Here is a 16782-nt window from a genome sequence, read left to right as displayed (position 1 = left end):
ATCAAGTAAAAGGGAATATCATGTCTTCCATTGGAGCCAAACAGCATCGTGGCTGGATAAACCACTGAAATTTAAGTAAACTTACGAGAAATGAGCCAACTTCTAAATTTTTTGCGTAATTTATTAAATAAAACTGTGGTATCAGATTACAAGAAACAGAATAAATGTCGAGTAGCAGCTCGTAAGTTCTTAGATTTTTTAAAAACTGTCGGTGCTTCGGAGTAGTTTTCATTGCCTGACGTACCACGCATGTCAACATATAGCACACTCTGTTCTGTGTGTTTATTATGTCACCGTTGAATTTATTAAAATGCAAGTTTGATAACCTATATGTTTTTAATATTCTTAACATTGCTGTCAACTGGCGTAACTTCGGGACCCGCTCCCTTTCCCAAAAAATACTTTCCCGGCCCACATAATTCCGAAAAACTTTACCTCGATCAACTTTATTCAGTTTGAACGAAATTTTGACAATATTTTACATGCTGAAAACTTTAAACTTCATAACAATTTACCAAATCTACAAAATCCCGAGCTACCAAAAACCACAAGTATCAGTCGGATTAAAAAGGATTGAGTATCAATCTGATATTGGGGTTATTATCAATAGAGAATTTGGTTTTGGAAGATTTTGATGTATCTCATTTAATATATGTATTGTATACATTCAGGATTGTTTCTGGTTGGTTATCACAATTTCGAGGAAGTGTTCATTATGAAAAGTTCTGTACCGGAAAGCGTTATAAATTCCGTAACTTTGACCGTTAACTTTCATTGCCATGAACACTGAAGAGCACTTTTGCTTGCTATATTTTGGAATATGATCGGGAGCATCTAATATTTCATTTTAAATCAAAAAAGATTTTTTAAGTTTTGCGCAAATTTCATGTGCTTTTGAAGCAGTCTGTACTTATATGCTGATAAAAAGCAAAATTTTCATATTTACAATGTAAATCATATATCTTAATAGAAAGAATAACGATGTATATTGTTACGAATTAAACTGTGCAATAAAATATATGAAATATATCCAGTTTGATCGAAATTTCAAAATATCCAAAGTAATTGCATAAAGGTTTAAATTCACGGTGACAAGCAGCGCAAAGCAGTCAAAAGTTTTGTCAAAATTCCGAAATAGATCTCTTACTTTAATACTGTATACAGTAAGAGTCATATATAACAAGTATCAATTAAAATTAATTCGAATTTTTCCAGGCACTAGACAAGATTTTTAATTTGCTTCCAAAAAGTGGAAAAGACTAATTATTATTAATCATCAGTTATGAATTTTTTGTACTTACATGCAGACAGGTTTATTTAACTTTGAGTACTACATAAAATAAAAGATATTTTTTAGGTTTATTATTGTTTATACAGTACTGTATTTCTTTTGCAATTGTATACCAAATTTGTTTAATATTTAGGGCCTTTAACCGTCTTGATCCAGCCCTGTGCACGGTTCTCACTATAATGAGTATATTATATAGCAACAGAAACGTTCTAGTGAGACTATATTGTCGAGCTAGTGGTATAAATTCGTAACCTTCATCTTATTTATCTTCAGTTATCGAAGCTTATATTGTGACTGAAATTTTGTTCTTTGGTCAAGGACAAAAAGAATCAACGCAGTGAAATAACACTACTAAGCTTCTTTCGTAATTGCGTTTTTAGTCGGGGCCTACTGTATCTGCTTTTAGAAAAACAACGAGGGGTATGCAACATTTTTGAAGTTAACTTCATTCTGCCGTGGTTTCGTTTCAAAATTAGAAAAAGGGAATTTTACCCACAAATATAAAACGTTTTCATTCGACAGTGACTACGTATTGCGCAGTTATCTACTTATTACATCAATATTTGGTTTATGACGTATAAAAAAATCAACCCGGGATAAGCAAGTTAATCCAGGTTTTTGCATATCTCTAATAGACTTGCCTAGGACCAAACCCCAGCAGCTCATTCAACGTAAATACAAAAGTTAAGATTGGGATTAAGTGCATTCGACTTTCTGTATACATATACTGAATTAACAAATATAACTTAAAGGTGTCAACTAAGACTAAAAACAGTGGTTATTAAGAAATATGAAGTACTTACAAAATATAAAATGTCCGTCCAACCTTCCATAGTGATACACTGAAAAACGGTGAGCATAGAATACACAATACTATCAAATGTGGTTATGCCGTAGTTTGGACCTAGCGGCCACTCTTGGCATGTTGAATTGTTTTTGCACTGATACAAACTGCTACCTGGGGTAGCATTGGGGTTGCATAATTGATTCTCTTCCACTTGCTCACCTAACCAAACACAGCTGTAAATATAGTAGATGCTATCATAGGTGTCAAGTCTGAGTCTGCCGGGAATGCGCGGTAGATGCAGAAAATGTGCTTGGGTCTGCCGCAGACCCTGATTTTTATTACTTACCAACATCACAAAGCAGGGAATTAATGCAGTCAAAGGTTAACATTTGCCAATAGTGTTTTTTAACTTGCAAGGAAATGTATGCAAACCTATACATTTAGCTGTCAAGCTCAGTGGTTGCAATGCGCTCATAAAAAGGTTTTGGAGTTTAGTAGACTCATAGAATTTTAAAGCTTTACGCCTATGGATGCTATTTATAAACCAGTAATAAACTTAATTTTTAAAAATACGTACCATTTTTGTTCTTACAAGTGTGATGGAATTTCCCAATATAAAAATCGAGCCCAACAATGGAACAAACAACAATAAAAAACAATAGCAAAACAGCGATTTGAAGAAGTGGAACCATTGCTTTCATGATAGACTTTAAAACTACCTGAAGACCTAAACTCAAAAAAAACGCATCGAATTGTTGTGTGTTTGTGCTGTTTAGACAACACTGTATTTTGCAAATGAACGATAAAGACTAAAGTTTATGAACATTTTAATACGTTTATAACGGCCATAATTTCTGTGATACTCACTGGGTATTCCAGACACAAGCTTCAGCGGTCGTAAAACGCGGACAGCACGAAGAGTTTGAAATCCTGACCGAGAACTGGAACCAGGTCCCGTATCGAAGTAAGTTACGCATCTGATGAGGTATAAACGGGTAAAATGATAGAAGTTTATGCAGGTTTGATTAATTTTAGGTCACTAATTTTATCACTCTTTGTGCAATATGACTTGTGATGACATGCTTTCATGTATATTTTTATAACAAAAGTACTTCATTTTACCATTTGACTTAACCTGATACTTTTTGCCATAATTGAATATTGAAAATCAGGTAACTTCATTGCAAGGATATATTATTTTTGTAGTATTAAAAACAGATTGGTTTTATATTCTGATTCGAGAAATGACAGTTTGCCCAAAGCACAAAGCACAAAATTTGTTGTTAAAGATAGGCAAATAATATCGGTAAACAATACAAACGCAAAAGAAGCATAATAATTAAAGCCTGTATAGTGAAAGACGTGCAGTGACACCAACACTCAACACTCTTCGAAATTCAAAGAACATTACGGGTACATGCGACGGTATTGCTATTTTTGCTGGGTCAGGTATACAAAAGCAGGTCCATAATTCAAGATAAAGTATTGAGATTATTACGTCATAACTCCTTTTCAATTAAGCATTCACATGGGTATGCATTTCTTTACTGTACTTGAACTGTTTTTCTATTCAGATTTCAGTTAATAAAACAAAATACTTTGATCACGAGGTTTGCTACATTTTCTTACCCAGTAACGACAACGATAAAATCCATAATATTCCAGCCATAGCGAAGATAAGAATTCTCGTGTAGGACAAAACCAAGAGCTAATATTTTCACGGCTGCTTCAACGATAAATATCCCAAGAAAATAAGGCTCAGTGCGTCCCTGTAACGAGGTTACCAAAGACATTTAAAATACAAATCACAACCACAACCATAATACTGCACTAAGCGTTGCATATTTTGCATTGCTATACTTGAATAAATAAGATTCCAGAAAAACAATATCTGGTGTAGGTATATATATACAGCACTATACAACATGCTAAATATTTATTGTAAAGTTTTTCATTCTTGTGTCATTATTGTATTTAGTATTGCTAAAGTGTAGGTGAAACAAATTGCGATCAACGCGAAGTTAATGACGTTAACCGATAGCATTTTTCAGCAATTCTTCAAATGACAACCCAAAATTAACTACATTACTAACCAATTTGAACGTTCGTTGAGTTTTATCATCCAGTGGGAGATGTTCTTCCAACGCAAGGACGAAACAGTTTGCGACAATTGTAGCTAGAATCAAATACTCAAACGGAGTAAAAGAAAAATTCTGTTAAAGAACATAACTTGTACCGTATTATGGTGAGAATTATTTTACCCCATATCTTTCTAATTCAATGGTTCTCAGCCTGCATGGGGTCCGCAGAAAGCTTTCTGGGAGTCACTGAGTGTCACGAAAATTTATAAGAAATAAAATAAAAATACTTTATTTCCTATCTTCAACGATTTAAAATGTTTGCTCAGTTATAGAGGCCTTTGTCAGACCAGGCAGGTTTTGTATTGATCGCTGAGCTGTTAGTTCATCAAAAATGTCACTGGTCGTTACGTCGTTATGTACATCGTAGATATCATTGTGCTGCCAAATGAAATACAATCAGTTTAAAGCGAAACTTTTGGTTGGAGCTTCTAATAACTTGACATTCAGTCTCTCAAGATTGGGCACAGATTTATCTTGTCTTAAACCAAATTTCACTAAGCAAAGGCCGAATTAGCTCAGAAAACAATAGAATTGGAGTTTAGTGCTAAATTTTGATTCTATTCCAAAAATTTCATACTATTCCTATTAAATAATAGCACAGCAAACAAGCAACAGTAAACGAAACAAATAAAAAATATCTTTTCTAAAAAAATGAGTGTATATGCATGAAAAAAGCAAAAACACATTTATGTTACAAAATTAGCCCATGGCTGATAAAATTAAAGAAATCTATTTCATAACGATTCTGCAGAATACTTGCAATATAGGATTATTTTGTAGTATATCCTATTCGCATTTGAAATTACCCGTAATTTTACGACTTTGTTTACCATGTGTTTAATACAAGTGTAAAGAAAAAAAGTGCGAAAAAAACCCTAAGAAAAGACTGTAATTTATGCTATATTACACAATGGCCCAGATATAGTTAGTGTTAAAATAAGCCAAACCAACAGGCTTATTGATTTTTCTTTGGCACCCATTAAACGCAGAAGCTGACCGTTCTATTATTCATGAGTAGTCCGCCCTATCTAATGCGTCATGGTTCGGCATCTTACCTTGGCTTTTACTGTTGACTTAACAAGCGTAATATTCGTGTTGTTGACTTAACGAGCATTTGTATTTTGTATGATTTCCGCCTTTCAAAGAGCGCTATATATTTTATTTTAGTGTTATCATAAAAAAATTAACTTAGCACATAAGTTAAGCAACATAGTGCGTAGCATTATAGATATAAAGGTAGCCTATATCATGCGTATACACAATATATAAGAAATAAAGAAAAAAGGGAAGTTCTCGCACAAAAACCATTTATCAAAGGATATGGCCATTCGATGATCCGCTTGGCAAGTTTCCTTACAACGTTATCCACCCCAAAGATGAAGAGGGAGCGGTTTGCTTTGATAAAGTTAGTCTTCTTTGGAATAGGCTTGTACAACGACATTGTTCTAGCTTGCTGTGCAAGGGTCATTTTATATGGTGCACCTTGCGCCCGCCCTACTCTCATTTTCGCTTTGTCAGTATCTCTACTGCCTGTTGTACCGCTCATTCCGCTTCCAGCAACACGATAGCGTTTGTTACCGTACGATTCTTCCATAAACCGACTCATTCTAAATAAGCAAAATTTGATAAAAATAAACAAGTACGTATATACGTTATATAAGTAGTTAAATACGATAAACATAACAAATCACAGTGGATCAATACAATGTAGTAAAATATACCAGAATTTCATGTTTTCGAGAATAACTTTATAGGAGAAACATCATGACATCAAAACACCAAGGACTATCTTTCTACGATTTTAAATATATTCCTTGGGATAACTCAGAGTAAAGTAGTTGGCACCAATGGTAAAGAATTATATAGATAGCACAACTTTAACAAGAGACCAAAACGTCGCATATTAAAGAACATGCGCTTCTACGCCCCAGGTAATATGACTAGTTCTGCAAGTTTGAACTAGACTTACTAACCCTTTCTTCAAAACTTAATAATAGATTTACGATATACATACAACAACAAATACATAGAATGGGATCGATGTACAAATGTGGAAACAAACTTAGAACTACCGTGCTTGCAGTGTAATGTAATACAGAGATTTATGTTGCAGTCGAAACTATCTGTGCATGATTTTTTATGTCCAAAACCTGAAGAATCTAGCAGGTGGCAAAACATCAAAATCTTAGCCTTTAGTAATCTGTATCACTATCTTTTCGTCATCTTGTTCATAACATAGGCTAATACAACTTCGTTTAATTAAGTAGGCCTTTTGCCAACGATTGCTTTAGTTCCATACCGCTCTCGGCAGACTGTTTGGTGAACCAACGGTATACAGTAGTACACCACCTAAAGCAAAAATGACGCCCGTTTCGCTTCGCTCGTCAAAGTAGCAAGCTGCGTTTGCTTTTTCTGGATCAGTATAAATTAAATTATTCATAAGCGGTAGGCTACAACGCAATGAAGGAAAAGAAACAGCGCCAAAATAGTTTAAATCAACGATTTAAATCTCTGCTGTATATTTTTCAGCAATTCTTCAAATTCTATAGAATTCTTCATACTTTATTGAAAACTTAATTACTATAAACAGTTTGACGTACCATGCCCTTTCTTTCCGGTATACATCTAAATATGCAATAGCAGCTTTCTGTTTCGGTTCACTGACACAGTCAATGGCATAATGTATAAGCTATCTTGTTAGAATTAATTAAGGTACAAGTTAAAACTGTCAGGAGCAGAAGCTGAATTTTTACATTCTCTGAGATTTGAATATCGGCAAACAGAGGCCCGGACATATTGGCAATAGAAGCTAAAGAATTTGATGTTATTATTAACGAAATTCACTCCAAAAACACGCTTACTTGTAGCACTTATATCCAGTGATGCAAGCAAGTCTTAATGACAGTGACACAAGTGAAGTCACAAAAACAAGTAGACTCAGTCACGTATTCTGGGTCAAGTCTTTTAAACATACCAAGTCACATTTTACGATTTACAACTTGGGATAATTTTGGATCTTTCCCGACAATTGTGATACTTTTTTCCCGAAATATTTGCAGTAAGCATAGCCAACATAACTTTAGAAAGTTTTCCCGGTTGTTACTTGCATGTTAAGTTTTAAGTTATTGAAGCCAATTTCCGTTTAGAGAAGGTAAGAGACTCTGTATGAGCTTTTCACTATAACACAGCCACAAATTGTGAGCTAAACAGTAAACACCTTATACCAAAATTCCTGGTAAAAATGAGTGTTACTAATCAATAACAACTATGAAAACAGTTTTTCAAATTGCTTATGTTGCAAAGCTTCTAGATACTAGTTGCTGACTAGAGTGATGGTAGAACCATGTTTAATGTTAACACCTTGATCAATAGAAAACCTATAAACAGGTGGCACGTTTAAGGTTTACCGTATGTCGTATACCATATTTGTTTACACAAGCCTAAAACCTTATAAATGCTATCATCAGTTGATAAACCTATCAGGATTGCAAAACAGTATGTACATAGCACAGGGTATAAATAGACATTATTTTCGGAAAAGAATGTGCACAAACTCAAAGTTCTATAGCCTACTCACCTGCTGTATGAAGCCCTTACCACCCGATCTTTAAAACTGTAATTTCATAAGAACGAGATGTGATTTAATAACAACAACCAAGCTTAGGCGGCTATTGATAAAGAAATAACTGCCAGCAAGTGTAAATAAGCAACTGCTGTTTGAAAAAAATATATATAAAACCCACGACGAAGACTGGCATTGTTTGCAACTACTGCTGTGTTACATACTGTTAAACGTGTTGTTTCAAAGGGGATTGATTTTACGTACCGGTGCTCAGGTAAATATTCGAAACCTTCGTTTATGCCTGCATGCCAAATATTGCCAAGAAATTATAGGCCTAATGCAAAACTAGGCGTTTCCGATCAAGGCAATTAGAAGACTTGTTGTTAGTATCATGTACATTTATAATCAAGCCGATGATAAAATTATAAGTCATCGGGCTAAGTCTAGAAGCCTTGTAAATAAATATTCGTATGTAAGAAAAACATTAAAAACGTTCAAATGAATTTTAAACTTTTTATAAGAGAACTAATGACACTCGAGATATGCAACAAAACCACGATTTAATCAACGTAATGGATTATGTATGAGTTTTTCTGCTTTTCTCTTTTTTCTTCTCTCACCCATGTGGTGCGAAACAGTCAATACTGTTGTAATTACATGGATAACAAGATTTCTTTCGATGCTACAGAAAAACTACCGATTGTAAAAATTCTTATAAAAAATACAAATCTAAAAACCAGTTTCGATCTTGTTAATTTGCTAAACTGGCTTTACTTTTTTAAAGCATGTGAGCACAAGATTTCAACAAAATTTAAGAAATCTTGTGATTTTATAATTACATCTCCAGAGAGTTTTGCACGTATAATGTTTTGTGAAGATAGATTGACAAATTTGAAACTTCTGCGTTATGTTTGATATCCGCTGATCTGAGCTATTGCTCTTGATTCATGTTACTTTTATGAAATTTTTGACTGTATTTTGTCTAATTTTGTATTGTATACTTTGCTACACGGTAGTTGTTTAAATTTTGATCTAATTCTTTCTTTCTTTCTTTCAGTAGAATAATTTCTGTAAGCGCACGCACCTGAGTTCTTATGTTACATATGGGTTTGTGTATATCCAATTATACAGTATAGGCCTATCGCTTATACGCACATACAGTAACAACGACGTGTATGATAACAATGAAGATACTGTACAAAGGCTATTCCTGATCTCTTAATGAAAATACCATCTGTACGACAGGCCAATATCTATACGTATACATTGTCATAAAAGTTTCATTCAAGGATAGAAAGCAAAATATTCTGAATGAATATAAAATGTACATAGTCGGGTCAATATATGAAATTTTTGGTTTGAACCCCAAAAAAATTCCTACAAAAGGTTTTTCAACGGTTTTTTGTAGTATTTATCATCAAGAATAACATATTAAAAATCGAGGAGAAAGAGAAATATTTTTGATATTTTTTATTAAAAAATAATAATCTTGTGTTTTTCAACATTTTGTTATTTAATTATTTACTTTAGCAAGTTTTGGCATTTTCTGTTTTAAAGTTAGGCCTGCATTTGAGGATTTTACTTCACGTTTGCATTTTTACCTGCGTTTGACGTCACAAGAAAACGGTATGTAGACCTATTTTTGTTTTACTTATGAATTTGTTGACGTAGCCTAAGTAGTGAGCAACTTGACTATGACTATATCAATATTGAATGCATAACCATAACCTATAATTCTATTCTAATTCTTTTTCTTTTTCAGGTATGGACACGAATGCTTACGAAGACCTCTGCCCGATCTGTGACAAGGAAATTCAAGCTTCTGAAGCCTCTAGTATACTACGTAAAAAGGGTGCTGATGGGATTAATACTGCCAGTACTAATAGAGGGGACAATATTGTTGTGACAGCTGGTCGAAAAGTACACATAGACTGTCGTAAACGTTACACCAACCCCGTCGATATACAGCTTAAGAAGAACAGACAGGAAAGTGAGTCCGGCATCACGAGGAAACGAAGTGTTCGAATTCTTGATGGCAATTTCGACAGTAAGACTGATTGTTTGTTTTGTGGGAATCGAGTTCTCACGGACAGACCTGGCTTTAGTTTCGTTAAAACAGATGTTTTTGCAAGGACTATATTAGAGTGTTGTGAGAGACGTTCTGACGATTGGTCATTCACCGTGAAAGGTCGTATTGAATATTACGGTGGCGATTTGCATGCTGCAGACTGTTTATACCATCATTCTTGTAGTGTTAATTTTAGATCTGGATTTAACGTACCCTTGCAATACGGCAGAGTATCTGAGGCAAAACGTCGAAAATCAGGGCGACCGAAGGATGAGGAACAGGACCAGGCATTTCTAAAGATGTGTTCCCATCTTGAACAGAATGATGAAGAACAGTTAACGATATCAGACCTCAGATCTAAAATGAAGGAGTTTTTAGCAAATGATGATTGCCTTCCTTATGGATCACAATATCTGAAAACCCAATTACAGAAACAATACGGTGAATCTATTTATATAGCTGAAGGTCAGGGCCTTCATGACATTGTCACTATGAGAGAGGAAACATCCGAAATCCTCCTATCTCATTACCTAAAAACAAGGCATGAGGATGATGAAGAGTCACAAAAGAGAGAAATAATTAAAACTGCGGCAAGGCTCATCAAAAGTGACATCAGAAATGATGTTCCATCTGTTAATGATCACTATCCAAGCACAGACGCACTCAATCTCGGTCCTGCTCTAATGTACTTGCCTGAAACTTTGCGAACACTGTTGAGTTCCTTATTTGTAGGAAAGACATTTGGAAATGTCTCATTAGTGAATGTGACACCTGAAAGAACGATTGACCCAGGTTTGCTTTTTCAACGTTTCCTAGTTGTCTCACAACTAGGGGTCTTATCTCTCGAAGATATCTTGAAGTATGAACTGAGCCCGTTCCCTCCAGCACTTTTTGAAGCAAGGAAAGTGCTCCGGAAGCCTGATAAGTCTCAACTTGCGAATGCTATCACAGACTATACAACCAAAGCAGTTAGAGAAATTCGTGAATCCATAGGAGACACTCCACCAAAAACTCAACACTACGTCATAGATGAAGGTTCACTACTACAGCGGCTACCATGGAAGAGGGGAGAAACCTACGGCTCCATTGCACAATCATATGCTGAATTCACAACTCGGCGTTATCAAAGGGCAACGGTTGTTTTTGACGGGTACCTAGGAGGACCGGCAATCAAGGACAACACACACCAGAGGCGTGGGAAGAATGTGCATGCAGTCATAAGGTTTACGGAAGAGACAGTGTTTGATGGAAAGAAGGATGAGTTTCTCTCAAGGGACATGAACAAACAAAAAATGATCGACCTGATCAGTGAAACACTTCGGGGTAAAGGCTGCAAAGTGATCAATGCCCCAAGGGGATGCTGATGTTCCGATTGTGAAGGCTGCTATTCTTAGTGCAGTGTCACACTCGACAACGTTGATTGGAGAAGACACAGATCTGTTGGTCCTGCTCCTTCATTATGCGCAACAAGCAAACAAAGATCTATATTTCCGTTCCGACAAGGCAAATGCTGACAAAGTGTATCATACAAATGAACTGAAAATGGTGATGGGTGAAGAATTATGTTCCCAGTTACTTTTTCTACATGCCTACACTGGATGTGACACAACATCAAGAATCTTTGGTGTGGGTAAGAAATCTGTCTTTCACAAGCTGGTGAAGGGTGATGCTACTCTGAAAGACTGTGCCAATTACTTCCTTCTTCCAAAGCAGACAGCAGCATCCATTGTGAACAAAGGTTGTCAAGCGATGGCTGTGATTTTTGGGGGCACGCGGACGGATTCCCTCTCGTCATTGCGCTACAGAGTACTAAGAAAAAAAGTAGTCTCTTCCCAATCATTTGTGACACCAGAACGCCTACCACCTACTGAGTCATCAACAAAATTTCACTCTCTGAGGGTTTACTACCAAATAATGGTCTGGCTAGGACAGGAGAGTGATATGGAAACTTGCGGGTGGGGTTGGAAAATGGAAGGCAGTCAGTTTGTGCCAACAGAGTCAGACATGAATGCGGCCCCAGATTCCCTCTTGAACATTATCCACTGCAACTGCACAACTGCCTGTAGCACTGCCAGGTGTAGCTGTAGGCAGAATAATCTACCCTGTTCCTCAGCATGTGGACAGTGCCAACTTGATGCCTGTGACAATACGTACAATCAGTCATTACTGGATGAAGATGATGACCATGACTTATTAAGTAACTGAATGTAAATAACTTAATAAGTGGTGTGTGATTCTTATACTGCCAGTGTTTCACTATTGTTTTTGTTTCATATAAGTCTTTCCATTAAACTAATGAGTTAATTCTATTTTGAATTGTTTTATTGAATTCCTTACCACCTAAAACCTAGGAATAGACGCAAGAATTAGAGCTCTAGCATGAATATTAAGTAAATTATTGTCATTATACAGTTTTGGCGGCCATCTTGAAAATGAAAACTTTTCGGTGCTCTGATTCTCCTAGATTTTTAATATATTATTCTTGATAATGAATACTACAAGAAACCCTTGAAAAACCTTTTGTAGGAATTTTTTTGGGGTCAAACCATATATTGACCCGATTAATAAAACATAAATCAACTATATTCTGTATCATATAACAATTAATCCGATTACTCTTCAGAAAGCTTGCACTCTATCTGGTTCCCAAGACGCACATGTTGTCTTAACATAACATCATGCTGTCTCCATGTCCAGGTTTGCAAAAAAACGCTTTTTACTTCGCCAGCATGCATGTTTCTTTAAATTACTTTTTGCTACATGTTATACGCAATTTTAATTGTAATTTACAGTCGTCCTAATAGCGTATAACAGTGACCAATGTTGTGTTGGAAAATCAACATTGGTTAGTTTGCAAAGACGATCAATTTTTCCAATCAAAGGCGTTTCAGTTGATGGTAAATCGATTTTGTCACATGTTATTGTTAAATCTTGCTCTTTCCAACACTGTTTAAAATATAATGATTGTGTGGTATGAGTTATTTTTTGTTGCAGCAGATATATTAGGAGAAAACTATCATCAGAAATAACACTAATTTAAACGAACATCAAAACATACGGCAACAAACATACAGAACATTATTTGACCAGTTATTCTTTTGAAACAAATATTGCATTTATTTCTAAAAAATCAAACTGTATTGTAGGTTGTAATGAAAATTGCTTCGTTAACTCGCCTCGTTGTACCTTAATTACTTCTTGTGTTTTTTTTTCTGCTTCGGGCAAGCGTGTTTCTCTTCGTTGTGGACTACAATTACTTCACGGTTTGCATTGTGACAAACGAACATCTTTTGAGCTGAGAGGTTGTGTTTCTTTGCTTATCCTTATTCTATTATTTCAGATGAATGATTCTACGTTTAATAAAGCTAAGCATAACGGCATCATTTAGTACAATTTTTTAAACGTAATTTGTAGGCCAACAATAACATGTCTAAAACAAGTGCGCTGAAACCTGCCAAGCTAGAAGTTGACACCAATGGCGAAACCGCCAGCAAACTATGGAAACATTGGAAAAGAACGTTTGATAACTTCCTACCTGAACTTTCAAGAGAACAAATTCCTACAGCTCCTATCAACAAACCGCAACTATTGACGAATTTTGTTTCTGCGGAGATATTTGAATTTATAGAAGATTGCAATACATACGACTCTGCTGTTGAAATCTTGCAGAATTTACTTGTCCAGAAACCGAAAGAAATCTTTGCTCGCCATTTATTGGCAACTAGAAAGCAGCAACCAAACGAGTCCCCAACGCAGTTTATGCAAACGTTACAAATACTCAGCAAAAACCACCAGTGCAAAGATGTTACTGGGGAACAGTATCGCAAAGAACTCAGTAGAGATGCGTTTATTAACGGTCTCTCATCTCCCTCAATCCGTCATAGACTTCTAGAAAATACAACCTTTTCTCTCGAATCAGCAGTAAATCACGTAAACGCATTAGACATGGCGATCAAGAATGCCTCTCCATACAGCACAACATGCTCATCGGCCTCCACAAACCCGCAAAGTCTTCATATCAGAAATGAAATAGGGGATCAAGGAGAGCAGCTTAACGAGAAAGCGACGTACATCGCAGCTTCTTTAGAGAAGAAAAAGTGCTATTTCTGGGGTTATAATTTCCATGAGAGGAAATCTTGTCCAGCGAGATATCTCACGTGCAACAAACGTGGTAAAATTGGACATTTCCTGAAGGTATGTAAAAGTAAATACCCTTCGAAAACCGTCGCTACAGTAGCAAAAGCTACACCGACCTTGTGTGCCATTTATTCGCACTACCTACTTGAAGCGGTGCTAATGATATCAATACGTGATCAAAACCTATGCGCACTGGTTGACTCTGGAAGTTCCGATAACTGCTTTAATACCGTCACCGCAAAATCACTCAATCTTCCAATAATTATTATAGGTTAACCTCAACACGTCAAGAAGTATCTATGGCACAAAGCAGCTTAAGATGTACCATGTTAGTTTCCTGCACAACCGACATAGTCGTTATCAACCGCAAATACGAAAACGTTCAACCAAGTATCATGGACAACTTATGCAGCGACGTGATCTTAGGCCAAGTATTCCAGAAGCGGCATAATCGGCATAATCGGCTCATAATCAAATATTGTGGTAGGGAGGAAGACTTTACCCCTAAACCATAGTCTGTGCCTTACCAGCGACGAGTATTCCAACCGAAACCTTATTTCCACAGTTACTAAAATTTTGAAAACCTATTGCAGTCAAATCACGACGATATAGCAAACTTGACAAACAATTTATTTGAGAAGAAATCAAAAAAATGCAAGATGATTATGTAGTTGAACCTAGTCGGTCTCCGTGGCGAGCACAGATAGTAGTTGTTCGCACTGAAGGAAAAACACGAATGTGTGTGGACTACTCACAGACGATTAACCTTTATACTAACGTAGATGCATATTCATTTCTAATAGATGACCTGGTAAATAAACTTGCAAAGTACTCTGTCTTCTCAAAATTCGACTTGAAATCCGCATATCATCAGTTCCCGATATTAGAAACCGACCGTGTCTACACAGCGTTCGAAGCTGCAATTTACCGTATCATTGATCAAGAAAATCTGAACGACGTTTTCGCATGCCAAGATGACGTCACGGTCTGCGGCAGGACACAACAAGAACATGACGATCGATAACGTCAAAAAACTGTTTAGCGTATTCAAACGCCGAAACCTAACATTCAATGAAAGCAAGACTGTCAAATCGGTTTCTCAAATCAACGCTCTTGGTTACCAAGTCCAACATAAAACAATCAAACCAGATCCTGACCGGCAACCTCCACTTCAAGAATATCCTCTCCCACCGAACAAAAAAGCTCTACAACGCCTTCTTGGCTTCCTGTCTATTATTCGAAGTGGATTCCATGGTTTTCCAACAAGGTGAAGCCACTAACGACAGTCCAGTCCTTTCCCCTCAGTGAAGATGCCGAGCAAACGTTTCACCAGCTTATAACGGAACTGGCCACCACCTCGTTACAGTCTGTGATGATTTTATAAAATTGCTTGCAAATCGAATGCCGCATAGAATTCTTGTTTACGGAAATCGGCAAAGCAAAGCATTGCGTTACGTAATCAATTACTCTCTGTTTATCGTATTAAGTCGTGACAAAAATGTCGTGCATGCCTGCATTGCGTGTGTTGTTATTCATAGTTGTTCAATGCGTCACAGTCTACGAAGTTAACCCTAGAAAGTGGTCGACTTTATTATGTAGCTGTCCCAATGTTCTATCTAAATGTATTCGTTCAAAGAAGCTTCAAATATAATCAGATTATACAGTTGTCTTTCCAGTGTCATTATTGCTGAAGTCTATCAAAGTTCACTGTTAAGATATACACAAATAAACAGACTTTGTAAGGAAGTGGGCAAACCTTACAGGTTAAGGTACCATATACCACTTTTCATTACAAGTCTGTTGATGAGACTACGCCATTTGTTGTCGAGTGAGACGCTTCAGATGTTGCTGTATCAGCATCTCTAAATCAAGGTGGACGACCGGTCGCTTTTATATCACGTATGTTGCGCGGAAGTGAATTGAAGTATCCAGCTATAGAAAAAGAAGCGACTGCAATCATCGAAGCTACTCGGAAATGGAAAGATCTTTTACAACACCAATACAATACCTTATCACCCCACTTTAAATTCCCAAGTTGAGAGATACAACGGTATAATCTGGAAAACAGTTAGGCTAATACTAAGTCAAGGAAACTTCCATTATCCCAGTGGGAACTAGTGTTACCTGAAGCCTTACATTCCATAAGGTCACTGCTCTGCACGGCATCAAATGTGACACCTCATCAAAGATTTTTCTCCTTTGACCAACGCTCTACCTTGGGGCCATCAATACCATCATGGCTGATCGCTCCCAATAAAGTGTACCTCCGACGTTTTGTAAGCAACAGTAAATACGATCCCTTGGTAGACGAAGTTGAATTGATAGATACGAATCCAACGCATGCACGCGTCCGACGGCCAGACGAACAAGAATCTACAGTGTCTTTGAACGATCTCTCACCATGCCCTCAAGAAGCGCCTTGTCTTGAGTACGTGCTTATTGCAAGCCCAAGTTCATGTATAATACCAAGTCTATTATAACAACCACAGTCATTAGATCAAATTTATTATAGGACAGGTGAAAATGTAATGAAATTGTAATTTCTTCGTTAACTCGCCTCGTTGTACCTTAATTATTTCTTGTGTTTTGTTTCTACTTCGGGCAAGCGTGTTTCTCTTCGTTGTGGACTACAATTACTTCACGGTTTGCATTGTAACAAACGAACATCTTTTGAGCTGAGAGGTTGTGTTTCTTTGCTTATCTTTATTCTATTATTTCAGATGAATGATTCTACGTTTAATAAAGCTAAGCATAACGGCATCATTTAGTACATAGATTATGTTGCAAACAAGTCTG

General features: G+C 36.4%; 2 protein-coding genes across 8 annotated transcripts in view; one reads left to right on the top strand and one right to left on the bottom strand.

Moving 5' to 3' along the window:
* Positions 1-13170, bottom strand: part of LOC143469719 (putative voltage-dependent N-type calcium channel subunit alpha-1B) — a 42759-nt gene extending 29589 nt beyond the window's left edge. Inside the window, exons 1-7 of one of the 7 annotated variants that reach the window (XM_076967513.1) lie at positions 13036-13170; positions 5543-5826; positions 4172-4278; positions 3708-3847; positions 2946-3055; positions 2656-2805; positions 2095-2297 (exon numbers count right to left, since the gene is read on the bottom strand). In XM_076967513.1, coding sequence (XP_076823628.1) covers positions 2095-2297; positions 2656-2805; positions 2946-3055; positions 3708-3847; positions 4172-4278; positions 5543-5825 — 993 coding nt within the window. In that variant the 5' untranslated portion in view covers position 5826; positions 13036-13170. Of the gene's footprint in view, positions 1-2094; positions 2298-2655; positions 2806-2945; positions 3056-3707; positions 3848-4171; positions 4279-5542; positions 6614-13035 lie in introns of those variants that run through there. The other 6 variants (XM_076967512.1, XM_076967511.1, XM_076967510.1 and 3 more) reach the window with 6 other exon arrangements.
* Positions 13171-13275: 105 nt separating this feature from the next.
* On the top strand, positions 13276-14262 carry LOC143469419 (uncharacterized). The gene has a single exon (XM_076967112.1). It carries the CDS (start codon positions 13276-13278, stop codon positions 14260-14262), a length of 987 nt encoding a protein of 328 aa, XP_076823227.1.
* Positions 14263-16782: the final 2520 nt, after the last annotated feature.

Source organism: Clavelina lepadiformis, chromosome 8 (genome assembly GCF_947623445.1).
Source record: "Clavelina lepadiformis chromosome 8, kaClaLepa1.1, whole genome shotgun sequence".
NCBI classification, from domain to species: Eukaryota; Metazoa; Chordata; class Ascidiacea; order Aplousobranchia; family Clavelinidae; genus Clavelina; species Clavelina lepadiformis.
Note: the sequence above shows the minus strand (reverse complement) of the source record. Positions and strands in the feature narration are given on the sequence as shown.